This window comes from Echiichthys vipera, assembly GCF_963691815.1.
Source record: "Echiichthys vipera genome assembly, chromosome: 1".
NCBI lineage: Eukaryota > Metazoa > Chordata > Actinopteri > Perciformes > Trachinidae > Echiichthys > Echiichthys vipera.
Genome location: NC_139826.1, coordinates 8,326,484 through 8,349,682, shown reverse-complemented (window position 1 = coordinate 8,349,682; position 23,199 = coordinate 8,326,484). Strand labels below are relative to the sequence as shown.

Below are 23,199 nucleotides of genomic sequence, written 5' to 3'. Positions count from 1 at the left end.
TTCAGTCAGGGTCATTACGGACCAGTCTCTTCAACTCTCTACGCAGGTCAGAGTTATTGACATGTTCTACAAAGTGGTCACGTAACAGAAAATCAGAATTAGGAACTCTAGTGGGGGAGCTTGCAACAACTTTTGCCATTAAACATTGCAACGCATGAGAAAATGTAATTCACCTGCCAACTGTTTCCTGGAGAAAAAGTCTTGCTGTAATGAAATAAAAGATTTAGGGCACCCATACAATTCTTTCAAGATAGCAAAGACACATTCCGCATCTTCTCCTTTGGCACAGGGCTGGTATTTTATCTCATCCCGAGCCTCACTCTCTAAATGATCATATATGAAATGTTCATCAAAGTCATCCTGGGGCCCCTCCACTGTCGTCTCAGTGGGTTGCCAGAAGAGGGCAATCTATAGCCCGAGCCACTGCCTTGCCTCAAAAAGAAAATAAAAGAAAGCCTTGCCCAGCAATATACCAGCTCTGCTGAGCTAAACTACAGTTCCAACAATAAAATTACAAACGTGCCTGATTGTGAAAATCCTGCCGACAACGCCAAGATGTGGCGGCTGGGGGGCGATATACCAGTGGAACTACGAGTGGCAGATCTAGAGAATCAATACACCGACAACGCCATCTTAGGACTTGCACCTAAAGAGTATACTCCTTAAACTCTAATTTCTCTGAGGGTTCCCCAAAAACCACCCATACACAGGTCCCTACACAAATGAATACAGGCACGATGTAAAATAATTTAACAACCTTTATTAGAAACAAAACAATTTCATTTATCAAGTTCTGTCTAAAACATTTATATCATTATTTATTTTTACCTTTAACACCAGTGATGTTCCACCTACACCAATACAGTCAGCCAGTCAGGAAGTGAAAGGCAGTACACCACAGCTAGCTCTGGCAGAGGTCCCTGCACTCAAGTAATTCAAAAAAGGAGAAACAAAACAATATATTAATAAACAAATCACTGCAACTCAAAAACGGAAGGGGGAAAACCATACAAGTAAAGGTATAAACGTGGCAGGTCCTCAACTATAGCTGCTGCAGTAACCCCTCCCACCCCTACTGACGTCTCACTATGGGATTGGGGCGAAGCACAAGTGACTCAACTACATTTAGAGAGAGAGATCAAGTGAGTGTCAATACGAAGACTTAACTGTTTACTAGTTAGCAAGGCAAGGCAAAAGAAAGAAGATAACTTTGAGGCAAGTTAGACGCATGTTAGAGGCAAGCAGCAGCCCAACGCCAGACAAACTTTAAAAGAAAACAAAGTAAACTGTTAGTGACAACATCTAACCAAACTAGCAGACAATAGCATTTAGCTCAAAGCACTGGTTACCTGGATCCTGCACACATCAGTGCTTGAGGCTGCTAGTGGCTACGGCGGCAACAGCAGCTAAGCAGACGAGGACGCACACAGCACATACACACCACCCCGGCCCGACGCGTCAACCTGCAGGACGCACACACACAACACTCCGGCCCGACGCTTCAACCTACAACAGAGGACCGTCAGCACAGCATCGTATTACCTCTTCACATCATGAGACTACACTACATACCTGTAGGATGCACACACACACACCCCACCCCCCACCCTGGCCCGATGCGTCAACCCGCAGGACGCACAGCGCATACACCCTCGGACGCTACGGCGTGGCGGAGCTGCGAGCTGGACGCGCTTGCTTCGGCAGAGGAAAGACCGGGGGGGTATATAAAACCCCCCGCATTAGCGGGTGAGGACACAGCTGCACTACAGGTGCCGGTACGGGGCGTGTCGCACACCTGCCGCGATCGCCATGCCGGCTGTAAAACAAACTGAGGGACACCAGATAACTGAAATGCAAACAGAATATAAACCATCCGGTTACACAAGGATGAGCCCAAAAGTATGAACCCTATAAAAAGGGTTAATGTCCATACCCATTTTTTAATTTTAAATTGTTAGAGAGCAACACCCACAGCAGTTTATGAATAAACCTGAGCAGTAGCGATTGCTCTAAAACTGCAAGGGAAGCTCGATGTCACCAAAAAAAAAAAAAAGTGGTGAAATATGTACTACTGCATGTACATGTCATTGACTAAATACGCGCCTTCATCTTTTGTTCAGAATCAGCTACTTCTCATTCATCCACAACGCTTTGCAGAGTCGGATGCTCAGCTTCTAATGTCCTCAAAGCAATTTCAGTCAAAAACAACTGGACTGGTTGTTTGTCTAGGAAGACGTTTCACCTCTCATCCAAGAGGCTTCATCGGTTCATGTATGCATCTGACCAGGCTGGGACTGGTCCAACCAACTGGTGTGGAGATCCAGGTATTTAACCTCTCACAAGGCCGATGATGTCACTGAAACCCTTTGTGCTCCTAAAGCCCACGCCCGTCGTTAGAGTGACAGTCGTTGGTGGGCAGTTGGTTTCGACTTCGTTAGTGCTCTATTGAGTCTGAACGTTCAGACTGTCAGATGCGTACATGAACTGATGAAGCCTCTTGGATGAGAGGTGAAACGTCTTCCTAGACAAACAACCAGTCCAGTTATTTTTGACTGAAATTGCTTTGAGGATAACGATGACCTGGACGAATGAGAACATTCACAGGCTCAGCTTCTAATGATTTCAATGGGGAAGCGTAGAGCGGGTTGTACCGCTGTAGCGAAACTAGTAGGTCATTGGATAAATGCTGGGCTTTGTCCCGCCCATCGGACGCTCAGCTTCTCTTGGGGTCTATTGGACAATGGGCTGGCCCGGACGCTCTGCATGATGATTGTATGAGCTGTCTGAGGCGGAATCCTTTTTTGATTGACAGCTTAATGAGCGAATCAGTGATCTTGAAAAATAAGCAGCCACCGGAGCATTTTCAAGTTTTTCATTCCGTTGATCTGATCTGATTCGAAGACTTTACCGATCCCCAGCGACTCTGTCTTTGTTAAAAATGACTAGCGTTGTGTTTGGAGACTCTGTTCTGTCACTCTGTGGTTTCTTTCCCCGTCGAGCAGCAGAAGCTGCGGAGCTTCTCCCCCGTCACGATCACTCACACTCACATTTGGTCACACTTCACAGTAGCCTGGCACGGCAGGTCCAGCTGGGCCAAGGCCGTTTAAGCAGCCTAGCTCTGCTGGCCATTGAGAGGACACTGGTCAAGTCCCTGGAAAAGATGCGTAGTTGGTACAACAAGGTCACGGATCATTTTCTTGAAAAGGAACCAAGGATAGAATTTACATATAAATAAACAAACACATTCATGATGTAGGCCGGAAAAATGAGCTTCCCCTCCTTGAAAGACAAGCAACCGCCACTGAACCTAGAGATATGGGTGGCTACCTGATAGGAGCATGCCATGACCTTGTCCTATAGACCTTTCCAGACATGTAAACATAAACATTCCAAATGTGTCTAAGTTTGGTCACCTAAGATTGTTGGTCGCAACTGAAATCCATTAAAAAAAGTCTATAGATGATAGAAATGCAGACATACTGAGCATTTATTTGTACTAAGCCAGTCAACATGCCCGGCCTTTTATGGCAAAAAATAACTGAATGACTGGTCAATTCAGATTCACTGAGTGGTCTGTAATAGCTTAATGACTAATGACTAGCATGCCACCGGTCAGTCCTATAGATTCAACACCTTGACTATCCATTTAAAAAATAACTGAGGCTGGGCCATGCAGCCGTCACAATGTCCGTGTGTGGTGAAATTGGATGTTACAAACACCCAAAGGTTTGGGAGGAGAAAGTTGCCAGGAAGAAAGTTGCATGAGGCGTGACATCCGACAACATTTCATTGGTGCTTGTCATTATTCAATACTTCATAAAGGAACTGTTGTGTAGAATGTTGCTATTTAAGTCGCTGCGTAAAAGTGGATGCATGCATTAGTGAGTTTTTTTGGGCTCACCAGGTTAGCTGACTGAACCTGTAAAGACATTTTTCATGTACTGATTCAAGAGGGTGAGAGGTGAAACGTATTTATCCCTGCCCAGGGGTTGGCTTATTAGAACAAAGGCATCTAAATGTAATTTTTTTTTAACTGTTGTGGGTGTCTGTGTTTGTTGTTTCCCTCAGTTACTTCATCCTGAACAAGCGAACAGGCTTCCTGATCATCAAGGAGAATGCCCCACACGACATCTATCAGTTTCAGGTCCGTGTATCCGATGGAGTTTGGCCAGATGCTGTCTCTACTGTCACTGTGCACGTGAGGGAGCTGCGAGACGAGGCCATCTACAACTCAGGGTCTCTGCGTCTTACAGGTAAGATTGCCTCTACAGGGACACGCACAAACACTTACACCCATGTCTCTGGTCAAAAATGGTTTGCAGTGTTACACACTAACAGTCTCCTTGACCTTTGACTCCATTCTCAGTTGATGCTGTGCATTGTTTGGTCCGGTGTTCATAGACAGCTAATGTTATCTGTTTACCGTGTATCATCTGGCTGAGATTTGGTACTTAGTTGTAATTGAGGTAGCTGAGTCTTTATAACTTAAGCTAAGAAAACTGCTGAGGAAGACCTCAAGATTTTATGGAAAAATTCAGAAAAAGCTAGTCACTGGACCTTGGGGTATGACTTTTAGTCAAATAACTGTTAGACCTAAAATGTCTCTATCTGTCTGGTTTATTGACATAATTTTAATATATGTGCGGCTAGTCATTAAAATGTTACAGCCCTCCACTAATTCCAGTTGGTTAAACTTATTATTAAACGTATTTTTATTTTATTAATGAACAAATCTGTTACACTTTTAAAGGATTTATGATCTTTATTAACAAACAGTAGAGTGCAACATATGCCATTGCAGCATCCAGTTTCCCGGCCACTGCCACATCTCCTCTTTCAAGAATGGAAAAATAATAAAACTTGTGCATTAAGATACTAATGGTATAATGCAATTCAAAATGATAACTGTCCTTGGACCACAGTCCCCACTGACATTTCATCAAATATTACACCACACCAGGTTTGTGAGGCACAAACCGGGTGGTTGTTGGAGACACATTGATTTCAGCAGCTTCAAAAAAAAAAAAAAAGGTTTGGTTATTGAAAAATGTGATTAACTAATTCAAATTACTCTTATATGAAATATATTGTTTCAGATAATGCTAAACCTTATATCTTAAGTTGTGCTAAATCGGGAATGTTTGTTTTCAACTAGTTGGTCAGTCCACTAAGCCTTTATCATACATACATATATTCATACATATTTATTCAGTTACACTTCCGACAGCACTCATGTCTTGAGTGGATTCAGTGACGACCGGATATCTATTTAGAATGTTGGAAATGGCAATAAAGTTACACTTTTGAACATAACGCAGGAGTGTAATAAATCTTTTCTACTTTAAAGACTGGCTCCCACGTCCACAAAAGCCTCTTTGGCAGTAAGATGTAATTGCAGGTGACCCTGTTCTTTCAGAGCTCTCCATCTTGTCACTTTCATGGTCATGTGTTGACTTTTTTTTTGGCGGGGGGGGGGGCAAGTACGAATGCTTTCATTAGTGGGTAATAAGATCAATCATCATTGTTTTAACTATTTGATAGATTAGCTAATAGCTTAAAAGACAATTAAGTAGATGTAAATCTTATGGATTATACCTTTTAAGATTTGGCCTTTTAAGATTTGGGTCTCATCTGCCGCTCATTTGTATCACATTTGTTTTGACATTCATGCCAAAGACCTTGGCCCCTTTATGCTATAACAGTTTTGGGGACTTTGATTTCTTTACTATGCAAACAGAACAGATTTGAGAGCAAAACCATTGACAGTGTAATCAAAAAAGGTTTTATTTTAAAGGAAATACCATCATGATTAAAACGGCATCAATGTGAATACAAAAGTTTCATTTGAAAATCCAAAAGTTTTGCTTTTGAATCCAAATATTTGATTGCTGTTGAGCTGAATCTTGTGGGTGGGATCTACGCTGAAAGATGTAAGACTTCTCTATTGGCAAGTCTTGGTCTGAGATCTGGCAGCTTGGCAACATCAAGCAAAACTTTTGGATATGTAAACCAGTTTTTGATTAATAATACATTTTTAATCACAAATGCATTTGCAATAAAATATTTTTGATATTGTCGTTGATAGTTTTTCTCTTCTATTTGATTGTGTAATATACAAAAGTAATCCTACAGTATATTACAGCAACATGTATGACCTATAGCAATTCCAATTTGTGATTAGCTGATTAAAACTAAAAACTGTGCTAAATTTAGTACTGCTGACAAGGGAGTGTTAGAGAATGTGACCATATTTACATACTGTACGGTCATAGAAAATTAATAAGCGCTGATTACTATTTGCTCTGGGTGTTGCAGTGTTTCACAGGACTGTCACACTCTCAGTTAAAGATGTTTCCTAAGCAAAATATTACACCCATTATTAATCCCTCTCCCCCCTTTGGAACTCACTTGTTGTAGGTGCACACACACACTCAAACACAAACACACACACACACACAAACACACACACACACACACAGAGAGAAGCCTGTTTCCATTACTTATGCTGGCAAAAATAATTAGTAGAGAGGTTTTGCTCAGCCAGCACATTCTCCTCACATGTTGAGCAGCATCCATCATTACCTGATGTACAGCACATCGGCTGTCTCCTCAGAATTAAATTCGCTTTAGAGAAATGGGACATGGCTGAAGGATTTTTATGATTTCATAGATATTGAAATAGAAGCACAGGGGAGGCCAGTGGGTATGCTCCAAAGATGGGAGGAGAGTAAGGGGAGAGAGGGAGAGAAGGAAAGGAAGGGATGGAAGGGAGAGTCGAGCCTCATATAAGTAGATAAAAGGATTTGCTTTTCATTCTGAAAACGGGGCTGAGGTAAATGAATGTGCACCAAACCCAGGGACAGCATGTTGGAGAACAGCTGGCGCCCTCATTTCAATATTTGAGTAAGGGAATTGAATCCATTCGTAAAATGTAGGCTAGCAAATGTGTGTTTAAGATGAATTAAAATGAAAGAAACTACTCTCAATCCTTTTTATTTGTTTTTGCGAATTAAATTAATTTTTTTCATCTGTTTAATTTTGAATAATAAGATTAGGTTTGTCAACAACAGAGGTTTTTTTTTTTAGCAACATTGTCATCAAAGGGCTGTTAGCTTTGATTTATATAATGATTTAATATGCCCTGGTTGTAACAGGAGGCCTTGAATTTAGAGCTAGAGAGCACTGGTGTTTACTGCTGTGAATATAGTGTCAAAATCACTTTTAACCTGCAGTTCAGTGATGAAAAAACTCAGGAAAAGTGTAAGTTTGAGGTTCAAAAGCAATATTTAATCAATGATTAATGCCTTTGAGATCATCCTGAGGTCTAGGCAAGCTACTAATACAGTGGTGCGTATGTGTGTGCATGCGGAGGATATGGAACAAAAGCCATTTCCATGATTTTATTTTTCCATGTGGAGCTTTGGTGTAAACAGTCTCATTGATTCTCAGTCTCGGGGATTATGAAAATATATCTACTTATAGCATTACTTACACCCTCCTTGACATTCTAAATCCCATTTCAAGAACAAATGTGGAATGCAGTGAGCATGCACAAAGAAAGCACAAGTTAAGTCTGTCTTGCTGAGATTAAGTGAGGCTCCCTCACTCTCTCTCTCTCTTTCTCTCTTTCTCTCTTTCTCAACATTGATGGAAAGGTGAAAAAATATAGCAAACAACAAGTCCTTGAAATGTCCAAACAACACTAGCTTAAAGTGAAAGCCATAGTGCTCAGGGGGGAAGCACATGATTAGTACATACACTGCATCCACTTAAAGCATTGAATCAAATCTGCATCCAGTGATTTTTTTTTTTCATTACCAATCGAACGGGCAGTGCACCAATTTTAAGTTCAAGTTAAATTCAAAGTCAGTTTTCTGGTCATCACATTATCTCTGTTTAGGTTGGAAGAACATACATATATAACAGGAAGTCTATGTTACAAAGGAGGTGTGGAATTTAACAGGATGAAAGGGTCAGACGATATCAAGCAGCTGTGTAATGGTACACAAAATTCATAGGTTGGTATACGTACCTCAGTTTTGGGGTCACAGGTCAGTATGTTTTTGGTACAGTAATGATAAATATTGAACAGTGGCTCATTGGCTGTAATTATTACTGTAAAAGTTGAGGCACTCAAATACAGATCACTGATATTCCTGAACTGGGCTGTAACTTTTGCTCATTACATAGGGCGGGAACAACGGACCGACTAAAATGCACACATATGTACATTGTAGCAGGGCTAATACACGTTGACCACATGCAAGTACTCGCCTTCCAGTCTGTTTTTGTCTCGTTTGGCTAATTGACATATTTCAGTGATGCCTTCACAAATTAAACAGTGTCTATTTACACCCAACTCAAAACAGCCTTTATCGCAACATCTGGCTATTTATACGTCTACCTCTTAGGTATGCTATCATGATAGCCAACTGTAGGTGAGTGGGCTGAGCTTTGGGCTTTTACCCAGGAGACCATGGTTTAAACCAACCTTGGACATATTTCAGAATGTTGTGGACTTTGGCAGTTTGGTATGATTTAGACATCAGAATTACATTATTGGGTATAGGCAACAAAACTACTTGGTTAGATTTAGACAACAAAACTACATGATTAGATATAGATAAATGATCTTTGCCTAAATTAAATGTCGCCACATATAGACCCAATTTCAGTTAAACAATATCAGCACACAGTTGGAACAAATTGTTGCCAATTGAGTTTGATTAACCTGGCTAACCGGGCTAAGCCGACTAGCATGCTAAAGCTGATTGCCAACAGTTAGTGCACTGCAAACAAAATGTGCACTCCAGAATTACTGTTCTGCATGTGTGAGTAGCCAGGAAGAAATAAATAGACTATTTTGATATGTTTGGGTTACAGGGCATACCAAACCGAACTTTCTATACCGTAACAGTTGCAGTTTTTTCTGGGCTTGATGCAGTGAGGACTAATAGTCACAGTATTACAAACTCAAAAGGTTTGACCATTTTTATTGAAGTGCACTACTAAATTGCAGGTGTGCCCCTTCAAATAGAAAAACAATTATATTAAATGTCAGAAAAAAATCAGCCATCTCTCTAATTCTGGGCAAGATGGCAAACACGTGTTTCCCTACTGTTTGCACAAGCTATTCTTTAATCATTGAGTGGGGTCCTAAAAGAAAAGTGGCTTTGCAGGTGAGACGTGTCTGTTCTCCGTAAGCATCATATGAGAAACCAAAATAAATCATGAATTATTGTGTTTATTTTACAGAAAACAATCTACATTAATACAGTTAAGGTAGTAGAGATTTATGTTTCAACTGAGTTCCATCTGCATAGTGCTGCACACAATTATGCAAATTACCAGTGTGTTCTTACTGGCCTCATTAGCTACCTGTGTCTTTATTGTGAGAAAGGCATAAACACATCTCAGAATAGCTGATATATAATGATTCAATCCTTATTTCTTGCTGTGATACTTTTTGTATTTTATCAATTTTATTTTAAAATGGATATTTGCTGTATACATTTTTTTCCTCTGACTTTATATACTATTGTTCATTATTAAGTAAAAATGCATTTCTTAAGTAGAATTTCAATGAAAAGACAGCAGTTTTTTTTCAGCTGAGAGACAGTTAGTTTTGTAACATTTCCTTATCTTTCGTGAAAGCACGTTGCTCCTTTCAACAATCTTTCAAGGTATTTGTCAAGACCTAGTCCTCAAATCCTCAATAGCTTGACTTGGTCCAAAAAGCACCTTTAAAAATGACTCCACTGTGTTTCTGTTTTGTCAGAAAAAAAATCAAAATTAACTACTCAAAGACCAGGGGCCTCATGTACTAAGAATTGCGTGGCTTTCTTACTAAAACATGGCGTACGGTAGAATCCAGAAACTGGCGTAAGCACAAAAAAATTCAGATGTATCAATGTGTGCGTACGCATGGATCCAAGCACTTTTCCTTTGTACATCCCAATCAACGTGGAATTGAGCGCACATGCAGAAGTGCTGAACTCCTCCCTGTCCACGCCCCCATTTGAATATGCAAATACATGTAAATAGGGCCTGCACCGGGGATTCCCTCTCTGCACTATCAGATTTAAACGATGAGTAAAGGTAAGAAGCGCAACTTCAACGAGTCTAAGCTCGAAATTTTATTAAATGAAGTGGAGACCGAAGAGCGGTTTTATTTGGTAGCCTCTTTTCAGGGATAAACACAAAGAAAAAGACATTTCTGGGGAGTGTGTGTGTGAGGCAGTGAACGCTGTGGGGTCGGAGCAGCGCACAGCCACTGAAATAAATAAAAAAATGGTCCGACGTGAAGCGGAGGATTTCGGCCCACCGCCGAAGTATCACCGCAACGGGCGGGGTGACAGGAGGGGAGGAACTGACCCCCTGTTGATCAGAGAGTGGCGGCTATTGTGGAGGGAACAGCTCTAAGCGGAGTTGTGGGGGGCCATGAAGGCGACACAGATCATCCTCAAGGTAAATGTGTTAAACTCAGAAATGTCATTATACTGGTCGTACAATAGGCTGCTCACATTACACATGCTCGTGCTTTAAGTTGCCAGGATATAAACACATTGACTCATGTTTAATTACTTCATTTTTTTTTATTATTATTTCTCAATAGACGATGAGACAGGAGAGGGCTCCTCCCTCTGCACCGTGCGCCCTGGCGTCTCCACCGGCACCTCCAGCACCACGCGCCCCGGCGACTCCACGCCAGCTGACGTCCGCCCGACTGGCCGTGTCCTTTCACAAGCTGTGCTGGAATCACAGGAGGAAATAGTGAGAGCAATCCGTGGCGTCAGTGATCTTCTAGATCAAATTGTCAATGCACTGGGAGATATTTATCATGCAATAAATGCACGTACAAAGTAAATCGTGTCCTTGCCTCTTTACATCATTGAAATCAGACGCTGACGGGCCCGTATCGCTTTGCGGGGTGGGTCGAGGTTGACGGGTCCGGCATCCGGTTCCTCCGGTCGGGGGGGGGGGGGGGGGGTGCTCTGGCAGTGGTATGCCATGGCGGTGTGCCAAGTTGTGCAGGACACCATAGGCCAGCACGATGCGGCACACCTTCTGTGTACAGCAGCACCCCGCCCGACCTGTCTAGACAGCGCCAGCGCCCCTTCAATAGGTCAATTGCCCTCTCCACCACTGCCCGAGTTCGGGAATGGCGGTCGTTGTATCTCCCCTGTTGGTCGGTGCCGGGGTTAGTGAGAGGGGTCAACGGCCACGTTCTCAGGGGGTAACTATATATATATATATATATATATATATATATATATAAATCACACTACTGTTCGCGGGAAAAACAAACAGGACAAAATAACTGCATTACAAGGATTGACAAGACTGATCACACTTATATTAATGACTGCAGAGGTTCCAACTTTACGCACGCGTTTATTGAGACGAATAATGAACACAAGGAGACATTCTTTTTTCACCAGGGAAAAAAACAAATACACATATTTGAATGCGCGTGTCCAAACGGGCATTGTGCTGGTTTAAATTCGGGGCGCATTAAACGGATAAATGATTTACTCACCGAGAAGCCACCCATCGCGCACCGTGCCAGCCTCCAACCTGTTACCAACCATGCTATTGTTTAGATTGAACGAGTCATGCGTTGCCAGAAATCCCAGAGTGGTCAGCACCTGTGTGGGAATGGACAACCCCTGGCTCCTGGGCGTGTGTCGTTCTAAGTCTGGCCGCGGCTCCGCGCACAGCTCCAGTAAGACTGGCCTCGGCAACCCGAAACGACTCATGAGCCAGTTGTCGTCATTTGCAAACAGATCTTCCCGCTCTCTAAACACCCTCTCACGGCTGACATAACCATTTGCGATGTCTTCTAACAAGGCCAAGGCTGCCATTGTTAATTCCATTTTTTATTAAATTGCGCATGCTTTTATATCCTTCTCCTTATTTTATATCCTTACGATTGCAAACACGTGTGTGTTAATTGTCCATTAATGTGTCTCTGATGCGCACATTACACTGAGGATGAATTGTTTTCACATAACTAACAGTTTCCCAGCATCACCTCTAAGTGTCGCCAACGAAACAATAGCTGTAGAAACGTGCGTACGACAGCCATGAAGTTTGCGTGGCGCACCGCACATTTCCACGGTCATTTCACTTTTGATACATCCGAACGTTGGCGTGGAAAATGGCGTACGCCATGTTTTTGTGCGTACGCAACATTGATACATGAGGCCCCTGGACACTGTCCTTTCTCATTGTTTTGTCTCAGTCTTTCTCACAACAGCATACTACCACATCATGAGTACGATATTTATCCCTTTTTTGCACCTATTAATGTGAAATCCCAAGCCTACAGGCAGGAGTGTGTCTATGCACCACAGCCTTGTCTCCAATGAAGCCTCTGGGAAGGAGAAAGCAGTAGTGAATTGTGAGGTTGGATCAAAGCCAGGTGCATAGGCTGCCACTCTGCGTTAGGAGAAACTACCCTCTCCCCACAGCCCCCATCCCTCCTGACTGTCTCTCTGTCTGCCTGTGTCCTTGTTTCTCCCGCTGGACTGACTGATGGGAGCTGACATTAGCCTCGATCCCTCACGCTGTATCCACTGAGCCCATTCTGAGCTCCCCTGTCTTGTCTCTTAATGCCTAGGCTCTGTCTCCCTCTACGCACTCACAAACCTAATCACCCTGCCAACTCTATATGAACGCGCGTGTGTGTGTGTGTGTGTGTGTGTGTGTTTTCTTGTACTTCTGTGGGAACCAGTTTGAGTCTCAGAATGATGAGGATTTGAAAGACATTTTTGTGACCAAGGGAAGGTAATTTATTTTGGCTCTGTTTGTCTGTCGGCAGGGTTCTGGAAAAGCTACTGGTATAGTGGAAGGGTGCCAAGGAAGAACCCATTACATTTTAGAATTTCAGAGCGGATCTGAATCACAGGATGGATACACAAACTATTTTTCACTTTGGTTAATAGGAGTAATTAGTGTTGCATTCATGTGGTGTTGAAATAATCTGAAAAAAGTAGTTTCAAATGGGGAAAATTCACGTTAACGCCCTCTTAAGTTGTAATGTTAACATTGTGAGATAGGGCATGCCTTGATGGAGATCTGTGCTCCTCGAGTGCCATTCTCCTTTACGTTTTTTAGCCCTCTTTGCAGATGAGAGGCATGACCAGAGGCATTATGCCATACTATTTATTTTTGTCCATAACTCAAGAATTCCTACGCTAATTATGAGATTTCAAACATATGTCTGATAGTATAAATTGATTAACCGATGAGGTCAAAGGTCAACTAGGACATCATAATGATTCTGCGCAATACAAAGCCATACAAAGTTCATAGTCTTTGGGCTGACCTCAGACATGACACAAGGCAAATGGTCAATATATTAATCTTACAGTTGATCTTGTTTTTATATTTGTTGTCATGGATGCAACTGTTAAATTTTCTCCTTAAAGATGCTGTACTTGAAATACTGAAAAACATTCAGTCTGGGCTGGGATTGCCTCCACATGGCTCTCACCAGTGTTTGATTGTCTGGACCAGGAATAGCTGATTGGCTCTCAGGTGGCTGAGCCATCATGGCACAGCAATAGTGCCTAGCTAATGGCTGCCGCTGTGCACTGACTGCCCACTACCTGGGCCTGGCTTCTGTTGGAGATTGGTGCTCATACGGAGTTTACTGCTGATTAGCTGATCATGAAGGGAGGGAGACGGTGGAAGAAACAGGGAGCACAAACACCCCTAAAAATTACAGTGCTAACAGAGCTGACAGTAGTAATTGGGGGTTAGTTAGCTCCATGGTTAGCTCACCCTGACCGGGGCAACCTGGCTTCTGCTGGAGAGCAGTGCTCATCATCAGTAACATTTATATTTATATGATTTTTTTCATACTTAACTGGCACCACAAATCCAACTCCCAATCACTACCTTTAACTGCCAACAAACACACACACACACACACACACACACACACACACACACACACACACACACACACACACACACACACACAGAGGAAAACAGACATACTGTGCAGACACAAAATGACCTACGAAACAAAAGATTTTGTCAGATAAAGTGAGCCATTTTCAATAATTTATCATCACAGCTCCAGTCTTTTACATCGTGGACTATTCGTTATTTTAGCACTTAGGTTCACTTTTCAAAATAATTGGATTTATCCTTGAGCAGGGGTGGAAATAATGAGGCCACTTTTATACAGTCTACAATAACATATTGTGTGTGTTTTTTAGACATCACAGCAAAAGAGTTCATTGAACTGAGAGGGAAGCAGCGGAGCCGCTATGAGCTACTGGTGGACTTCCTGTCTGAGATGCTCTCCGTTTCACCCGATGATGTCAACATCTTTAGCCTAATGGATGTGAAGGAGCGAATGCTGGATGTTCGCTTTGCTGTGCACGGTGGCCCCTCCTTCCTCCAGCCTGAGAAAATCCATGGTTATCTAGCCGCCCACAAGCAAAAGGTAATTCATTGTTTGGTTCTTTAGCCTTTTATCCGTATCAGTTGTCAAGGTAAACACAATACATTCCCTCCAGTATGTTTTTTTTGTTGTTGGCTGATCTGTTGGTGACTGTATTTCCATTCAAACACTTGATTGATTGACATCACAACCTCTTGAATAAGATGCACATAATCGACATAACATAATCCAACCAACTGCACACCGGTGAGTAGGTGCACTACAAATGCTCTGGATAAGTCATGTCATTGAGAAATCCCATATGGGACACTTATTGGTTGCATGCAGCTGCTTTGCCTCTGGCAATGTTTTGGCTGAAGCCTGCATTAAATTCCTACAAATCAAATATGTCAGTCAAAATGTATGAAAGGGTTAGTTTGCCGGATACAGTCCTGAATACAACATAGTACACACACTAAACTGCATCAGTATTAAAACTGTTAAGACTGAGCAGTGTGTTAGATAACTTTGACTCACCCTGGGCAAGAAAGCCATTTCAGAACAACAGACTTCTGACATCTGTAAATACTGTGAACAATAGCTGTCATCCATAAACTCAAAGCATTTGCTCTTGTTTCCCACCTTGGGTTGACAGTGAATGAACATTTGAACCTAGTTTATATGTGTATATTGGGTTTTCCCTGCCTATCTAACTTACCAAAAGTGTTTTGTGTTTATACGCCCCTTGGGTTAACAGCACATTTGAACTGATTATAAAGGGTGTTTATCTTTCCCCAAACTATGTTGCTGTTTATCTGCAACTGCTTTGATGCACTTAAACCTATGTGCTGCACTTGAGTGGGGATGACACATTAAGTAAGCAATAGCAGTGTATTGCTGTTTTGTTTTGTTTTGTTTTGTTTAAGTGATGCAAATTAATGTGTGTTTGAAATAAAAGCTACATAGCTTATGTAACTGAAGGAAATAGCATTGGATGTTGAACTTCCGTAGCCTGAATACTTTTTGAGTGCCAGTACGTGACAGATCATTTCAGAAAGCAAAAAAAAAATCCAGTTTCCATTGTTTTACCAATGGGACAGTCAAAAAGAATGGGCTATATCTATTCCAGTTTTTCCCTATATTATAGTCCTATATTAGCTCTACAGCAGCTATTGATGTCCAAATGAAGCAATTGTAAATGGTAAATGGACTTGTACTTATATAGCGCATTACTAGTCTTCTGACTACTCAAGGCGCTTTCACACTACTTGTCACATTCACCCATTCAAACTGATGGCAGTGGATATCTACATTCCATCTAATCTAACCCTTCACTCCACATTCACACACCCATAGCAGCAATTCGGGATTCAGCGTCTCGCCCAAGGACACTTCGGCATGTGGACCGGGGGAGCTGGGGATCGAACCGCCGATCTCTCTAATGGAGAATCGAATGAATTGTATCTCCTGAGCCCAACTAATGATGCACTCACACTGTCCATCCGTACCGTGCCCCATGCTTTAGGGAACTTGTCTTTGTTTGTTGTTGTTGTAATTGTTTTAAATGTCCGCACATGGTCCCTCCTTCTTTTTTCTACGTCCGAACAGGGGCACATAAAATTACGTCAGAACCGCCATAGGCCTCGTGCTCGTACATGTGCAAACTTGCTTTACAAAAGCCCACCTCTCCCAAACGGGCTGTGGCCGGCAAGCGCACAGGCGCGGTACGGTTGCACTCACACTGGTCAAACGAACTAGACTTTAGCCCTGAAACGTGCTTGAGCAAGGTACGGATGGACAGTGTGAGTGCGCCCTAAGGGTTGAAAGCACAATTCATTTTTCTTTAAAAAGTGCTATCTAGTTGGTCAAACAAATACAACTAATGGTTCATTAAGTTCTCATTTTTTTTCTTATTTTAGTTCATATTTTATTTGGACATAACGAGCAGCAGTTCACGGCCATTAATCCACAAAAGAGGCAAGTGTCTGTGCTTGGTTTACATGTCTGTAATAACAGCAGGAGAGTCTGTTTTGTAAAATGCTAAAGTCAATGAACAGATGAAGTGAAGATAATGGTGGTGGAAGTCTACCTTTTATAAACAGGCTAGGTAGTGACAGGCACATTAACATGCTCACAGATTCTGTGTTTTTGTGCTCTAGCTGAGCTAGACCAGAGAATATGATGCAGTATTGCCCTCATTGTTTTATGTGAAGATTGCGGATGACAGGCATGACCAAATGTAGCCTTGGTGTTGATTGAGCACTCTACCAGACTCCGTTGTTAGCCAACATACAACATCCCATCAGGACTGCATTTCTAACAACAGCTGATAAGGTTAGATCAAAAATAAAACACAGTTAGTTTTCTTATAAAGTCCTTCTAAATCATTCCAGTATTGTTATGCCCAGCACAGACCTGTTGGGTTTTAATCCATGCTGCTCACTGTGTTTATCTTCATTAAATTGTCGGAAAATTACACAAACTGCTACAATATAACCATACAGACCTCTACACACATCTGACTGGTTGGTTAAAACTCAATATTCTGCTTTTTTCATGAAGGAGACATCCTGTTATCGAGGCTCATCATAGCCTTGTTTCCAGCTTTGGTTTTAGCAGAAGTAGCATCTCATGTTTTATACACATTGCAGTGCAAACGCTGCGGTGTAACATTAATTACTGTACTGTACATGTGATCATATAGGAGGTGAGATAGATTAGAATCATTGCTAAAATAGCATTGGTTTGATCACCAAATCAATGCATTTTTTTATATTCATATAATTTCTATCATTAATTCCTGATGATGGCCAATGCAGTCAACCTAGGGGAAACACTGGAATTTAAAATGTCATTTAAACGTTTTTCAATACTAATAACTTCAAATAATGAAAATATATATGTGGCAACAGTAGCTCAGTCCATAGGGGCTTGGCTTTGGATTGGCATTTCACCTCCTGGGCACTGCCCAGGTGCCCTTGAGCAAGGCACTGAACCCCAAAACTGTTTTGGGTCCTTCCTCATGGGGCAGCCCTCTCACTCTGACATCTCTCCATAATGCATGTACGTATACAGGAGCTGTTTGTGCATGTGTTTATTTTGGGTCTCTGTGTGTTTTTAACATGAAAAATTAAAACAGAGTGCAAAGTTAATTTCCCGTAGCGGTACTAATAAAGGCATGGTTTCTTTCTTTCTCTAAATATTATTTTCACTGATATCTAAGGTAGTGCAATAGCTCGAAGTTTCCTTTCTGGAATTAAGATGAAGAAGATAACAGCGTTCTTTAATAAAAGGCCTAGGACAGTGGAGGACAGAGAGAGGTGAAAGATTGTAATAGGCTAGTTTAACGTTGAGGACAGTAACACAATGTGGGGACGTTTAATACATTTTCAATGTCTCCTATGGGCTAACACTTTCCTAATTAACCAGCCAGCAAGATGAGACAGATCTGGCAAAAATGAAGGGTCAGTCTGACACTCAAACCAGAGACAGGTGAGCGATAAAAGTTACTGAAATACTGATGAATAATCTCATAAGTAAAAATTAACTTCATTCCGTTTTTATTTAACAGTATGCACAGGAAATGTGAGAGGTTTTGATCTAGCACAGCCCAAAAGCCATAGTTGCCTCAAGAACATACCTGATGGGAAGTTGTGTGTACGCTGCAGAAATCCCTCAAACCATGTTAATTCCATAAAGCATCCACTCTACAGATGTGCACAGAAACTGTGTACCTGTTCATATCATTCAATAAAAAGGAAACCTGTCTCCCTCGCTTTTCACGACTGTGTTTGCTTGGGCATTGCAGCAACAACATTCAGGGTTTCTCCTTTGATCACTCTTGCCTGAAAACAGCTCTCCACTCTTTTTAGCCACACACCCTCCGTCTCCTGCCCATAACTCAATTTTGGTAGGGTCTAAAATTATACCCACATACTTGCTTTTAGTAGAGGGTCTGAAGATAATTATGAGCCTTTCGATTTGTATCCAGGAAAAAAATCCGGAGGGGATCTCCTCTTCCCCGCATGTATGGAAGTGAATGAGTGAATGAGTGAATGTGTTTCTGAGCCAGGACCACGACACAAACAGGCAAGTGCTGCAGTACCGCGCTTGGCCGCTAAGCCTATGGTGGCATACGATGAGAGCGCCTGTCCTGGGAACCTGTGGAAATCCAGATGCACCTCCAGCAAATATCTATTTGCTCTGCTACTGCTGCCTCTGGGCATGCACCGTTGGAGCTCATTAATCAGGTCAGAAAATCCCAACTCACCAATCAAATCTGTTATGGCGTAACCATTGACGACAGTGCTGCGAGTCCTATTCATTGCTCTGATTGGTCATAGTTGGTCGTAGTGCTATCCAATTGCGTGCAGTTGTATTTTGAAATGCATGCGATGGTGCTGCCCCTTGAGTTGGGAAGGTTTATTGTTCATTGGCAGACCCTAGGTCTGGATATATGTGGTTCTGGATTTCCAGGATAAAAAACAGCAGTTTGAGGAATGGCCACTTAGGCTGATTCCAAAAGTGAGTCAATTCCATTACCTCCCCTTTACCGCAGAAATTAACAGCCATAACAACGAGACAAGACGATAAATGATATTGGGTTCACAAGAACGTGATGAGACGCGATTTTAACACAATTTTAACTTTCAGTATTCTTTACATGTGCCGTTGATTTTAGCAGGGAGCTGTGGTGGTGCTACCAGTCTCTTAACAAAGTGCTTCTGTTAGTGCCTCTAGCCGGGGTGTACAGCACTGTAAAGTGTACCTCCCAACCCCAGCAATTTGACGACCGCCACTCACTCATCTCACAGAACAGATATATTTCCATTTTATTAATTATACAGTATATCGACCCACACTCACGTTTTCTCCCTCTGTATATGTGTTTTGAACACATTAACCACATCTATCAGCTTGGTCTCTGTCACAGGCTTCACTCGCTGTGCTAGGCTATAACTTGTAGCCTGATTATAAAGAAGGGAGGACTCCTGTTTGTGATATGGTGCTGATGGCACTATCTTCCTACAGTACTTACTTCATGTGTCTTTTCTGTTACTCTGTTGCCATCTATCATTTCCACTGGGAATCCAAAATGCTGCCACACAAATGATTTAAAGTGGCAGGGGGATCTTCTATGCTAATTTTGCAGTCAAAGCCAGAATCTATTATTCTGATTGCTGATCTGCACTTATGTTCTGATATAGTGAGACAACTTTTCCCCTCAACGAGATCTTGTCACACCTCTAATATTAAGGAAATGCTAATTTGTTTGACAGGCGGGGACCATCACAGGAGAATGTAGGCTTCATTTGGCCTGCCTCAGCTCCATCCACACTGATTACTATCTATACTATACTAGCATTTGTATTTACAGTTTAAACAATACAAGCAAATTGTTGGGCATTTTAAATTACACATAATTTATAGGCCACCATTGCTACTGTTGTTTTTCATGGAAATTTGGCTTCCATCTGTTTATAATTTTTTCTTTTATTTTAAGAGTACGTACTGCCTTACTTGTCTATTTCATATGCATCAGTGGCCTATAAAGGCTATGCTATAATGATTATCAGCCTCTCTCATCTAATGCTTTTTGACATATAAGATATTCTAAACCTCTATTTTATAGACTTTCCAATGTCATTCTTCTGGATCTTAAGGCCAACATACTACTGTTTTGTCTAAAAAATAACATGTTGTCCACCCTGTTGGAAAGCCAAGTTATTTGCACTTCAATAGAATAACTGTACTCAAAGGGGGTGTGAAAAACTGACAGAAATAGGGATGTTACGATATACAGAAGTGACGGTTTGTCCATAACCTGGTTTAGGAGTTACGGTGGGAGGCTGTGGCTCAGGAGCCAGAGTGTGTCATCCACTAATTGGAAGATTGGCAGTTTGATCCCCTGCTCCTCCAGTCAGTTCTTGGTAGTATCCTTGGGCAAGACACTGAAAGCCAAATAGGTGTGAATGATTAGATTAGATTGCATTACAGCCCGATGAGCGGATAACACCTTGCAGGGCAGCCTCTGCCATCAGTGTGTGAATGGATGAATGTAGTGTAGAGCGCTTTGTCTCAACCGAAGACTAGAAAGACGCTATATAAATACAAGACCATTTTCCATTCAACTATTTTCATAATAAAAAAGAGAAACGTTTCAAAAATTTCTGTATTACCCTGCACTAACAGTGAACAAACACTTTCCCAAAAGGCAAAAGGTCACAATAGTCTATACAACTGCTTTGAAATTCAAAATACCAAATAAAACTTTTGCATAAGGAGGGGTGTTTCAGTTAGTTTTACTTTGGCCTTTTTTGAATATCCAAAGCCCCCAAACACTTATGTATTGCATTTTAAGGAGTAAAATGTGAACTATAACCAAACGCTCAGAGAAGCATTGCTGACACACCCTCCTTGTCTAATGCACAATTGTTGCAGTTGTAGCTGACCAGGTACGCAGAGTTTCCAGCTCCAGTGTTTTATTTACGCTCGCCATAGTGTGACTGACTTGTTGTGCTGTCCTCAACACATTTTGTAATATTAGCTTCACAAACTGACAGGAAGGAGCTGCTTCACAGCCCTAAATCCTGGAAGATTCAGAGTTTTTAGGGTAATACCCTAAATAATACGTTTGCTTAACTGGGAAATTGTGGCTATTGTTTATTATTTGACAGTTGCAAGTCATTTACATCCGTCAACTAAAGACGTGATGCCATCAGCGCTCCGTTAGTCAGTACTGAGGAGGGGAAAAAATCCCATAGTCTGCTTTGGCTTAGGCATGCTTATGGTGGCAAAAGTATGTATGTGAAGAATGCACAAAACAGAGTTTGTACTCAAAACACTCAAAACCTTAAGCAGATCAAAAACAGGTGCAAAATGCCTACTACAAGGTTTGAGAAGTGCCTGCACTGAGTCTGAATGATCACCTCTGGGTATAGAAGCATTGTGATAATGGCTCCCTTAACCAGGGAGAGGCTGTTTATTTTTCACCAAATTTTGGTAGAGCCATTCTCATTTTTTTCAATGAACTTGCTCTGCTGAAAATAGGGTAGAGTTTATTTCAATCACCCTATGTACATCAGGTGTGAAATCCCCTAGAGGCATGATCACACCTACATAGTATAGAAGATCTTTGTTGTACTATGTTTTAAATACCAAATCTTCTGATTTTGAGGCAAAGTAGCAGAACAATAGATTAGACAGACAGGGAAACGAAGATGCTTCAAGGACCAACAAGCATTTTGGTTTTTCCTCTCTCGAAATCAATTCAAATATTTATGTCTTTCACTTCCTGAAGAAAGATAATACGTCCCCCAAACAAGCAAGACGTGAAGATTAGTGTATGCCGATTTTTGTATGTCATGAATGTCAAAGAGTTCAGTAAACATATTTACTGCTGAGGATTTTAAACCAAATGTGATATATGATGACTTTGTGTAACTTAGTTTCCTTCCTCCCTATCCTTTCCTTCCAAATTACTTTCTGTCCTTTCAAATTGTGGGGCTGTGTATAAACAGGGCTACAGCTTCTACACAGTTCATCAGATGTGGATGTAAAAACTCTCCAATTAAAGCTGGGTCGCCACTTTGACTTCTTAGTCATATTTTTATTTAAAAAAACAGTGTACTTGACCACAGTCAAATGAAACAAAATGTGTCACTGTAATTTTTTGCTGTTTTTGCTGTTTCTTTGTCATTCTGTCATATTTAGGGTCCAATTCAAGCCAGAAAAAGACACAATATTTCAGTGAATTTCTAGTTTATTTAGGCTTTGTATTCCCCAATTATTAACAGATCAAAAGCTGTGAAGTCATATGGAGTTGCAGTTAACTTTTTCACTTGGCATTTTCAAATTACCACTTATTCTGCAACACTGTTTAACTTTTTGTTCTACCAACCAAGAGCTCTTGTATATTTGGTTGGAGAGAAAAACTCCTAATCAATCATACACCTGATCACAAAAAAGACCTGCATGAAATTTTGTGGTACTAAGCAATATCAAGGACACTTTCACTGAATAACACATATGGCTGCCACTTTGGGTTTTTTTTTGTGTCATGCCGGCTCATAATTCCGAAGCTACAACATTCACAAAAGGCAATTTATCCATTATCCCGAGAAAAAAATGTGCATCGCTCTCTCTGAAGGCCCTTCTCCCAAACTGAAGCATGTGGCAAATTATTATAGAGAATGACATCATCAGTCATTTTGACTAAGGCAAATGTTCTGTCCAAACTCTAACTCTGATTAGCTTACCCTGATATTCAATTCAATTTGATTTTATTTACAGTGCCAAATCACAACAAATGTTATCTCAAGACACTTTACTGCTGTCAAGACTTATTTATGATTTACAGATACCCAACAATTCCCCCATGAGCAGCAAAAAGTAACGTTTTCTTTAATAATAATAATTATTACAGTAATTATATACAGTATTAATCCAGCAATCTTGTGCACACACTGGCGACCTTCCCTTTAACAGGCAAGAATGTTGAACAGACTAAGCTCGATGGAGGACAGTCACCTGCCTTGACCAATTTGGGAGGAAGAAAAGAAGAGAGAAAGAGAGAACAGACAGACAGAGCCAAAGACAGTCAGACAAACAATCCCAGAGATGCAAGCAACCACAAAAGTAACAGTAACTATACAAATATCTTTACTAATGTGAATATGACTAATATTTTAAGGCAGTGAATATACCAGAGTGAGTAGAAACAACTGCAGTTAAGGTGATGGTGGTAAATGCAATCAATGATATGGGTAGTAGTAATAACAGCTGCAATACATTAGAAATAC

The 23,199-nt window shown here is 41.3% G+C and overlaps 1 protein-coding gene across 1 annotated transcript in view; it reads left to right on the top strand.

Moving 5' to 3' along the window:
* Window positions 1–23,199, top strand: part of LOC310947763 (neural-cadherin) — a gene marked incomplete at both ends in the record, with an annotated part of 416,747 nt that overhangs the window by 260,234 nt on the left and 133,314 nt on the right. The window contains 2 exons of the mRNA XM_083914685.1: window positions 4,069–4,253; window positions 14,232–14,461. Of these exons, the coding sequence (XP_083770811.1) occupies window positions 4,069–4,253; window positions 14,232–14,461 (415 nt within the window). The remainder of the gene's footprint in view (window positions 1–4,068; window positions 4,254–14,231; window positions 14,462–23,199) is intronic.